Source organism: Staurois parvus, unplaced genomic scaffold, assembly GCF_062004578.1.
Source record: "Staurois parvus isolate SC_StPar_1 unplaced genomic scaffold, SC_StPar_1.0 ptg000287l, whole genome shotgun sequence".
Taxonomy (NCBI): Eukaryota; Metazoa; Chordata; class Amphibia; order Anura; family Ranidae; genus Staurois; species Staurois parvus.
In genome coordinates, this window is record NW_028318083.1 from 19435707 (window position 1) to 19447054 (window position 11348).

Genomic DNA, 11348 nt, shown 5'->3' on the forward strand with positions numbered 1-11348 from the left:
AAACTTGTCCCAGGGAAGTATGGAAGTTATCATTGCTAATGTTTCCTTTTGAAAATGCTAGTTGTTTGGCTGTCATTCTGATGCAGCTTTAGTACTTTAGGAGGAGTATGCAGATCAGGAGGGCTTTAATATTACTTTCCTGATCTTTTTTTTATCTATGTCTGTGTTTTAAATAGCAAAAACCTAGCAGAGTCCAATCCAATCTGGCCTTAAAAAAAGTTTTTTTGCCGCTGCCTTTGTCTCTGGCCTTATTAGTGAGACTTTCCAAACTTCATGTCCCCTGATACTCTGTGCCCAAAATAGAAATTAAGAAAAAATGTCCTCGGTGGGGACATCAGAAATAAAAAAGGACTGATGTTCTACCTTTTGGCACTCTTTCTGAAGTTTTGGCTGGGGTGCTATATTTGGCCTTCCTGCTTTTTTTTTTTTTTTTGCTGGCACAGAGGCCACGCTGAGAGTCCGTGCATGCTGGGCTTAAAAAATACTGTTTTTACAGGGTTTTGCATTTTGCCTGTAGAAGCAGCTCAGTTTTATCATAAGTGTCCATGCATATTAGGACATTTAGAGGCATATTGTTTTTTTGTTTTTTTTTTAATCCAAACTGTTATTTATTACTTTTTTACATGGGTATCAGTATTGCTACTAATCCTATTTTCTTTGAATTGACCAACTGTATATTTAGCTTCCACATGAACAGATTTTGGTTTTCACATGCATTTAATGTTTCCACTTTTATTGGCTTTTGAGCTCTAGATAAAAGTTCTGTTATAGTCATTTAACACCTGAATGTTTTTTTTATAGATTACTTTGCTGTGAATCAATGTCCAATAAAAGTGCTTCAAGCTGGACATTTGAAAATCATTTCTATGATAATTCTTAATATTAAATGATGCATTTATTGGTTCTGTGGGTTATTTAGTATAGCACATTGATCATAGGTATTTGGGGATGGGGCTATGAGCTGCCATAGTCAATCATGTAACATGACTTCTGAAGAGTTCTGTATTGTGGTGGGCCCAGTTCAGGTTGATGTCCTGGAAACACATGGGGTTCTCTTTTATAAACTAAGAAGGCAGCGGCTTCCTTTCTTCGAGTTTATGAAGGTCATAACGTTCCTCGTTCCAGTTTCCAATTAGTGTCTTGTTGGAGTAGGAATCCTCCTTAGTTGTGCACCTCCAGCCATATTGCTTGAGCTTCGTATCAGGCCCAAAGTCCACACATACCTCACCATGTCCATCAGCATTTAGATCAGAACTAAAACAGGCCATTCTGTTCTGACCCTTCCCGAGATCTTCAATTCACCACCAGAGGTAAAGCATCATCGTTGCTTGGAGGCATATTTTAAGTTCAGTGTTTAGAGGCACAAAAAAAACCATGCAATTACAAAATGTGTGAAATGGACATACAGTAATACTCCTCATTAAGGGACCATCCGAAATGTATGTACACAATCAAAATTCTGAACACCCAAATCCACCAGACGATTATCTGGATTAGAATGGAATTCCCAGAGAAAAAAGTAGGACTTTAAATGCCAAATAGGAAGAGATACAAAAAAACCACAAGATATAAAATCAAAAATAATTTTATTATAAAGTATGATTAAAATGCCATCTTCCTTAAAAGCTTACACTCTGAATCCAATGCATCATATCTCAAACATTATAATATTATGTTAGCGTGTAAGATCGATGCATTTCGCATGGCTTGCTTCCTCAGGATTAATGCGTGAGTATGTATGGAGAAGGCTAAAGCAATAACTGTAGCTGCTGACTTTTAATAAACACACATTCACCTGTCCCAGGGTCCAGCAATGTGCTCACCCGCACCGTCCCTTCTTCTTCTCTCCCCAGTGCTGGCATCTCAACTGTGGGCACCAGGCTGTGACAGCTTGCTGATTCACAGACGGGTGCCCACTGCACATGCATGAGTTGTGCTGCGCATCCAGATTGGTCCGGCAGTCTTCTGGGCCCTGTGAAGTTTCCCAGGAGACTGTGGGAGGAAGGAGGGGGGGTCAAACTTCAAACTGAGCAAGCAGTGGGAGCGGGTACCTGTCAAAACTAGGTATCCTCTCCCCCCTCCCCCCAAAAGGTGCCAAATATGACAGCGGAGGGGGGAGGAGGCAAACAGGTGGAGCTTCCACTTGTGGGTGGAACTCCACTTTAACAAAACATTCTATACAAGCCCTCCGAAGAAAAATAATCTGAGGAGGAAAAAAATGGCACCAACCCCTACGAGGAGTAGACCCCCTTCTCAAAAATTAATGCCCCGGAGTTCCCCCCTGTCCCCACACCCACCCACACAAGCCAGCAAGAGAGACAAGTGGGGGCAATGCGGCTCACGGGGGGGCCATCCATAAAGGAGTTGAGCCTAAACTGGGGTGAACCACTACCACAAAGCCGCTGAGCTAATGTATGTAAAATCCCTTACCAAGTTCGTATAGATGTAACAGATATCACCTGCAGGAAGAAAAACAGCAACAATGGATCCAAAGGTTCCATAGCTCCCTTCCTATAGAAAAATAATCAAATAATAACCCAGCCCATAATGGCCCACATATACCTCTAGTGTACTCCCAAAATTCAAAACAATCATACTTACAATTGCCTACCTCTTAAATCCAATGGAACTTTTGTGCCTTCTTCTGCAGATGTATATGCTCTCTTGCATGTCTTTGCTATATCAATATTAAACTACTATTATAAAACTAAAACAGACCTCCTGCCTTCTGTTTTCCATCAAACCCTATGAGCAATATGTCTCTATAAATTTGACTTTTTTGACACACATAGGCTATAAAACACACAATTTATTGAAAATATATGTTGCCTGTTACTGGCTAGTTGTACACTATTGTATCCTCTCTGATACCCATATTCAATAAATCCTTAATGTGCAGCAACAATAGGCATCACTAGTAACCCCTAGAAAGTGAACATTCTATGAGCAGGAGTTATATTTCACCTGATGGTGCCAGACAAAGTGATATTTGTCTGACGTTGCCTGTATACATCTGGCACAACATCACTCTAGAGCAGTCTTTCCCAACCTTTTTACCCCAGAGGAACTCTTGAAATAATTTTCAGATCTCAAAAAACCCCTGCTAAGATTAAACCATCAGAGGTCATTGGGACAATTCCCCTTACATTGGTGAATATAGTGCACCCCTTACAATGGTGGTCAGAATGTCATCCTTGCAGTCATGCCATATGGCATTGGACCTGGATCTATGGAGGCACTATCAGATGGTTGGTCAGTTAGCCACAGCTCAAGCAACCCCTAACCACCTCTGCAGGAACTCTGGAAAGATTGCTCTAGAGCAGTGGTTCTCAACCTGTGGGTCGCAACCCCTTTGGGGGTTGAACGACCCTTTCACAGGGGTCCCCTAAGACCATCAGAAAACACATATTTCCAATGTGTAAAGAGCAGCTACTGTGTAGAAAGCAGCTGCTGTGTTGAAAGCAGCTACTCTGTTAAAAGCAGCTACTGTGTTGAAAGCAGCAGTATTGGAGGTAAAATGACACTCATGAATTATAATTACTGGGTAAATAATTTTATGGTTGGGGGTCACCACAACATGAGGAACTGTATTAAAGGGTCACGGCATTAGGAAGGTTGAGAACCACTGCTCTAGAGTGATCTAGGAGGCACCAGTACAGGACTTGTGCAGCTTTTCTCTCAGGTAACTAAGCAATGAGCACTAAATGATTTCTAATACTTAGCTCTATGTGACCACCAACAAAACAGGCAGCTCTCACCACTGACAACCAATGAAATGGGAACACTCACCGCTGACCAGCAATGACTGAACAAGGCACTCACCAGTAATCATCAATGATCAAGAGCACACATTATGGACCATCATCAAAACAGGGGCACTCCTCACTGACAACTAACAAACAGGGCAAACACCACCAGTTACTCACAAAATGAGGGCAGTCAACATTGACCACTAACAAAATGGGAACATTCACCACTGGCCACTGCAAAAAAAACAATGAATTTGCCACTCACCAAAGACCACTGACATAAAAGAGTACTAACCACCAACTTAAAGGAAATTTCATCACTGATCATCACTATTAGTGCATAATCCTGACCACTGCACATTGTAAGCTTTGCTGTACAAATACGCCTGACTGTTGTTCTGTATATGTAATATTGTATGTTCCATATTCCTGACCAGAGTGTTCATTGTGTTAACAGTTGCTGGTTGCCAAGTCATTCTCCAGTTTTCTAATGAAATTCTTATTTAAGTTAGGCTCAAGCAATCTATTAATTCTATGTCTACATTCTGAGTGCATAATAAATATATATAAGAGTTTCATTTTAAAAAAAAATGATAAATGAATTTGTGGTCCATAGGTTATGGGGTCTACAAAACTAAATTGTAGCAAATTAAGGCATATTTTCTGGGTACAAAGATCATGGCTTACAGTATGTGTGCAATGTATACAGAAAGTAAGCTCAGATTCTGTTTTAAATGTTAACTTTTTCATCATGTAAAATTCCTGGCCACATAGCAGTCAGGAGTTTTTTACATTAGTAGTCCTGACTGCCGACTTTCTTACAGAAGAAATTTGGGTGGCAGTAAAGTCACCTTATCGCTTATACATGCACTGTAAGGTGATGCCTCCTCCACCATGTTTCCCAAGCTTACCTGTCCATCCTGGGTGCCTGGGTGATCTCCCTTTGGTAATCTGAACATCTCTGAGCTTCCAGATTCAAGCTGATAAAGCACAATGGGTACAGAGGTGACATTGGGGTCTTTAAAATGAATCTGTCACCTACACTATGCCATCACATTGGGGATGTGTCAGGCATCTTGTAATTGAAATAATGGTTATTTAAAAAAGTTTAATAAAAAATTAAAAACACCCCAAAACACTTTTAAAAGCTCCTACCCTCTATGTGCCAGACGCACATTCATGTGATAACTATGATTGCACCACACATATTAGGTGTTGTCACGCATGCGGAGTGAGAGCAATCATTCTAGACCTGCATTTACTGTTAATTCTAAATTGATGACCTGTTCATGTGTTGCCTATGAACAGTTTTGGATACCGTAGTTTTGCGCAGTTTCACAAGTGTGCAGTTTGAGGCTTGACATATTTGGTATCTGGTGGAGTTGTATACAGTGAGGAACAGAAGAATTTGAACACCCTGCAATTTTGCAAATACATTCTTTAAAAATCATACAATGTGATTTCCTGAACTTTTTTTTTAATTCTGTCTCTCAGAGTGGGAATACACCTACAATGTGTATTTCAGACCCCTCCATGATTTCCAAGTGGGAGAACTTGCAAAATTGCAGGGTGTTCAAATACTTCTGTTCCTCACTGTATATACATGTAGCTCTACCCCCTTAGGAATCGCTAAGTTTTGGGTCCCCCTATAGTCCTGTACAGCCAGGCAACACGCATTTTCTTCAGGCCTTGCATTATGGAGACAGTATATAGTCCTTGAGCTTGTTTTGTTTTTTTTTATTAAGGGGGATTGAATTTAGATGGGATTGAGGGCTGTATGGGGTGCCCAAGGAAAATGCAACTTGAGGACAAATCCTTAGCAACTATGTACAAGTCCACAGACAAAGATTCTCTTCTTGGAGAGCTCTCCAGCCCTCCTAGTGTACCACATCAGACCCCAGATGAAATCTTCTCTTCACCCAGCTGCCTGAGGGAATCCCTGAGCAAGGGGGCCCAGAAACTGCCACTTTAAATCAGGAGTCCCAGATGGGGGCTAGTGAGGTTTCTCACCAGAATGTCCTTTCCCCCTTGTGGGATTACTCACTCAGTCCTCTCCTGCAAACTTGTGGGTTGATAGCTGCCTTCAGGCCTTAATCAGGGCTGGCTCCTTCCCTGCTTCAAAGGCTGTCCTCTCTCAGGGGAAGGTTGAGGCTGAGAGATCCTCCCTTCCAGCTCCTGTCTGTAGGTAGGCCCCTGTAGGTAGGATCCTCTCCTCGGCCCCCTCCCAGGCTCCACACTCCAGCCTTCACTCTATCTTCCACCCGACAATACTCCCCTGCTGATCAGGCTCTCTCATACTTAAGGACAGTTCTGACCTCATGCCAAGTCTCCTGCTTGGGGATTGGTCAGAATCCCTTGAATATGCAGATCAGCCCCTCCTCACCCCCACCCACAGTGCAGAACCTGCAGTCAACAACACATGGTGGGCATTATATAGTTACCTGTTCCCCATTCAGACCTCTGATCACAGTGACAGGTAAAGGGAAATCTTTCAGAACCAGCTTCGTTTTGCAGTTCTGATATGCCATGTGGCTGAATTCCTACAGTCACAAAGGCGGCATATTGGAAGACGTGAAAATGTGTCACAATGTGTCTTAAAGAACACTCACCATTCCAGACCTACCCTGACCTAGCAACAGATCTATATTTTTCATGTTAAGTACATGCAGGCTCAGTAATGTGTAGGTGTAACACTTACAAGTATTTAGCAACGTCCACAGATATCACAGTACTGTCGTTCACAATAACTTCGCCTGCTTTTCCCTAAGGAAAGATGGATCCATCTTTGTTCAAGCATCATCCTGCATGGGGTTGCAGGCCTCAGGAATGACAAAATCATGCAAATCCTAGTATATATGCATTTGTTGGCAGGTGTTCACAAATGTCGTGACACAGATTGGATTTTTTTTAAAATGACACTGTTGCTGTATATTATGCAGGGGCGTCCCTAGGGTTGGTGTCACTCGGTGCGATAACACTTGGTGACACCTCCTCCGGCGATCCACGCAGAATGGATCGGATCTGCGGATTGAGCATAATGGATCGGAGTCCGATCTATTATGCTCCCTAATCCGCAGATCCGATCCATCCTGCGGGGATCGCCGGCATGCAACCTATATGGGGTGACACGGGACCCGCTCCACGAAAAAGTAAGTTGAAAAGAAAGCCGATGATCCCCGCAGGATGGATCAGATCCATCCTGCGGGGATCGTTGGCTTGCTTTACAACTTACCTTTTCGTGGAGCGGGTCCTGTGTCACCCTGTGCGGTCGGTGTCACCTGGTGCGGCGCGCACCCCCCGCACCTGCCTCAGGATGCCACTGATATTATGATTTGTCACAGTTATATTCAAGCAGACTTGTAAAGTACAGAGAGGTCCACTTTAAAGTGGTTGTAAAGGCTCAAGGTTTTTTGCCTTCATGAATTCTATATATAAAAGTAAGACACTTCTGTGTGTTGCTCCTCTCACAGCCCCCCTAATGCTTACCTGAGCCCAATCTCGATTCAGCACAGTGCACAGGAGCCTCGGCTCTCCTGGGTCTCTCTCTCCTCACTCACTGAGACACAGCAGCTGGAATCATTGGCTCCCACTGCTGTCAATCACAGCTAGTGAGGGGCAAGCAGGGGACAAGGCTGAGCAGTGCTCTGTGTGTCTTCTAGACACAGAGCAGAGCTTGGGAGCAAGCAGCTTTTGTCACAACCGGATGCCCACACCGAAGATGCCGAGGCCCGGGAGAGAGAAGACAACCTTTGAAACCAGCCATGGTGAGGACAGCTGGACCTAGGGGCAGGTAAGTGTCTGTATTTTAAGTCAGTAGCTACAATATTTTTTTTGTATTCAACTGGAACTGTGCTTTAAATTTAAATAAAGTAAATTAAAAAAAAATAACAAACATGTTATACTTACCTCCTCTGTGCAATGGTTTTGCACAGAGCAGCCCTGATCCTTTTCTTTTTGGGTCCCCTGCTGGCGGTCCTGATTCCTCCCCCCTGCCGAGTGCCCCCATTAGAAAGTCTCTTACTATGGGGGCACTAAAGCAGGCTCGCTCCCAAGTGACAATGTCCCTCCACACACAGAGTATGGCTGGGCCCCGCCCCTTGCTCTCTCCTCATTGGCTCACTGGCTGTGATTAACCAGCCAATGAGGAAAGAGAGCCCTAAGAGAGTCGTGGCTCTCATGCTCATGGCTGGATCAAGATGGGGGTTTGGGTAAGTATAAGGGAGGGGTTGCAGAGGGGATCTGCACCTAGAAGGTTTTGGACCTTAATGCATTAAGGTAAAAAAAACCTGTCTTTTGAACCACTTTATTCTTCCAAATGATATCTCACACACAAAAAATGTCTGGCCATTGAAATGAAATTCACTGCCTTGATAAAAGTGTTTGACAACTCAGCTGATGCTTAATGTTATATATGACACGTGCCATCCTCACTATTCTCTCTGGTGCCTGTATGCCCATCCATTATTTATGTGTGATTTCCCATGCATGCTTACTGGAATCCTGTAAGCCGATTTTCTTCTGCCTCCATGAGCTGAACCCATTGACATTTAGAGGATTATATTTGGCTATGGTTCCAATCCAATAAATGGGTGGTATTTTTAGAGAGATACCCGAATAGTATGGAATAACGATTCAGCATAAAAGTGAAACCTGTGAAAGTTCATACATTATACGTACTGATCTTCTATGGAATAGCATCCTATAGATAAATATTTCCTAACATTTATGACATCGATATGATACTATAACTATGTTTGACAATATATGTTGTTTGGTCAACACATGTTTTAAAGAGCTATTTTATTCTCAATATACTACCATGTTTCACATCTTCTGCTTGCAAACTATTATCTGTCTCTTAGTTATATTGAAAGTGATTCTAAAGTTAAACTGTTTTTTTACCTTAATGCATTCCCTGTATTAAGGTAAAAACATTTTACCACTTGTTCCCCGCTTCCTAAACACTTACACTTGTCCTCTCTTGATCTAGTGCTATACCCGACTACGGCTCTTCTCTCCTCACTTCCTAGTCTCACAGGAGACTCAGGCAATAGTGGAAGCCACTGGCAACTGCTGCTGTCAGTCAAATCCTGTGAGGAGGGAGCGGGGAATGGAGCCAAGCTTTGCTGTGTGTGTCTATGAAGGCACATGGCCTGGCTCAGGAGCTGGCCTGCATGTGTGCCCCCATAGCACACAGCTTGCTATGGGGGACACATGGAGGAGGGGAGGAGCAGACAGCACCAGAGGAGGACTCGAGGAGGAGGTAAGGAACTACTCTGTGAAATATCATTGCACAGAGCAGGGAAAAATAACCCTCTTTTTATTTAAAAAAAAATGCTTTACATATAACTCCCTTTTCTCCTTTTGCTTTTTAATCTACTTTATCCTCTTTTCCCCAGTTTTTATTTTGGATATTTTAAATGTGGAAGTTATTACCAGTTATACACAGTGCAATCTGCATCAATCCCCTGAGCGAAAAAGGACATTAAAGTGGTTATAAACCTCAGACATGAAATATGAACAAAGCATATCCCTCTATAGTGTGTACTTGTCTCAATTAAGAGCACTAAGCATCATTTCTATCTGCTGCTTCCTTCCTCCGCTATCAGCATAAATCATTTCTGACAAGTTTTCCTGACACCAAGAGAAAAATGGTGATGGGAGGAACCTTCAGCGGATTGATAGGTTCCGATCTGTTTCTGTGAGCTGTGTTGAGGGAGTTGTGTCCCTTCCTTCCAATTAGCTTTTAGAGCTCTCCTTACTGAGCATTGTAGAGCTAAACTTCAGCTCTCCATCAATTATGAATGCCAAAATTCCTGAATCTTTCAGTATGCCTTACTATGTTTAGTTGGCACTTTCCAGGCATTCTGCTTACACAGACACATGTAATTCTATAAAATGTAATTTATTAGAAACATGTAAAATAACATAGATAAAAATAAAAACAACACATTAGGCCATGATAATGATCAAAGCAGGTTAGGTACAATTCTCTTCACTCCCAACACATTTCAAATAGACTGTATTTCTTCCTCAGGGGAACAAGAATCTGTAAGCTTATCAACAATTAGTAACCATCCAAGGTATACATCATACACTTATTAGAAACATGTAAAATAACATAGATAAAAATGAAAACAATACATCAGTGCATGATAATGATTAAAGCAGGATAGGTACAATTCTCTTCACTCCCAACACATTTCAAATAGACTGTATTTCTTCCTCAGGGGAACGAGAATCTGTAAGCTAATCAGCAATTAGGAACCATCCAGGGTATAAATCACAAAATTATACATATCACAGCAAGGACACACTTACAGGCCCAAGGAATCATGGTAAACATATTGAAACATCATTGCAGTGCTGAAAAGCCACCCAGCAAACCCTCCAAGTAAACTCCAAGGAGTGCCTCTCTCAGCAGGACCCAAGGCACCACTTCTATTAAAATAACCAAATGCACATAAGCATGAAAAATCTAAGAATCTCCAAATGTATGCATCCCATCATCTTCATAAATGACACAAGTCAGAGCCTACCTTCTATATGGATATGTCTTGAGATAGCACAAGATTTCCTTGAAATGATGACCAACCCAAATAATGGCCCAATCCCAAAGAGCCCGGTGAGTGCTAAAACATACATTTACAGATATATATAAATATCCCCAAATTAACCTCTCCCCCTCTCTAACTAAACATCAGACTTACATTGAGACAATCAACAGGGAAGAAATTACTCAGAGTGTAGCAAACTAGCTCATCACAGTTGGACGCGGAGTTCTTCTTTGTCTTGTCCTGTCTGTTATTTGAGGTATTCCTCGATCATTTCTCACATCCCCCCCTTTCCAGTCCTGAGAGGCAAACGTTATCTCCTGACAGATGGTGTAGGTCATCCAGGGTAAGACATCCCTGGTGGTGCCAGTGGTCTGGGAAAACTGTCACCTTTCTCACCTACGTCTAATAAGGCAGCATTTCTCAGAGGGCTGGGAAGCATTGACCCAAAACGGCGTAAGCTCACACATTATCAAACTGACCAGAGTAATTGCACATTCCTTGGGTCAACCGTATGTTTCATGTCATGTATTATGAAGCTGTAGTTAATACAGAGTTTCCCACTGACCACTCCCAAAACGTGTAGTCAGAGCCCCCCCTTTGAGAGGGACTTTTAAGAAGAGACAAGTGAGTTAGAGCTTGACACACACAGAGATCTCCCAGCAACATCGTAACAAAAGGAGATCAAGAAATCACCCTGCTCTACAACTTGGATCTGCAAACCCAGGCATATGGGCAAGTAACTTAACCCTGTAATCTTCTTCCTCATTATCTCTTTGCTGTGTCTTTATATACATATATATATATTTTTGTGACATCTCTTTGTAAATATTGTATCGCACCTGTTTTGACTCTTTTAGTAATAAATCTTTCTTTCTGAAAGTGTTAAACTGTTTCTAAGCGCTTACTTGCAATTCACGAATCCCTGCCTTTGAAGAGACTCTACTGTTTGGTATATCTCTGTATAACAGGTCTGCGGGCCGTGCTATATAGATCAATATTTCAATCATTATAGTGTATATTTGATAACGGGAGTTTTCCAGTC

General features: G+C 42.2%; 1 protein-coding gene across 1 annotated transcript; it reads right to left on the reverse strand.

The window, feature by feature from the left end:
- Nucleotides 1-954: 954 nt before the first annotated feature.
- LOC149458421 (cilia- and flagella-associated protein 68-like) lies at nt 955-1268 on the reverse strand. The gene is given in 2 exon segments (XM_089682159.1): nt 955-1067; nt 1070-1268. Coding segments are annotated over 2 exon segments (312 nt in total).
- Nucleotides 1269-11348: the final 10080 nt, after the last annotated feature.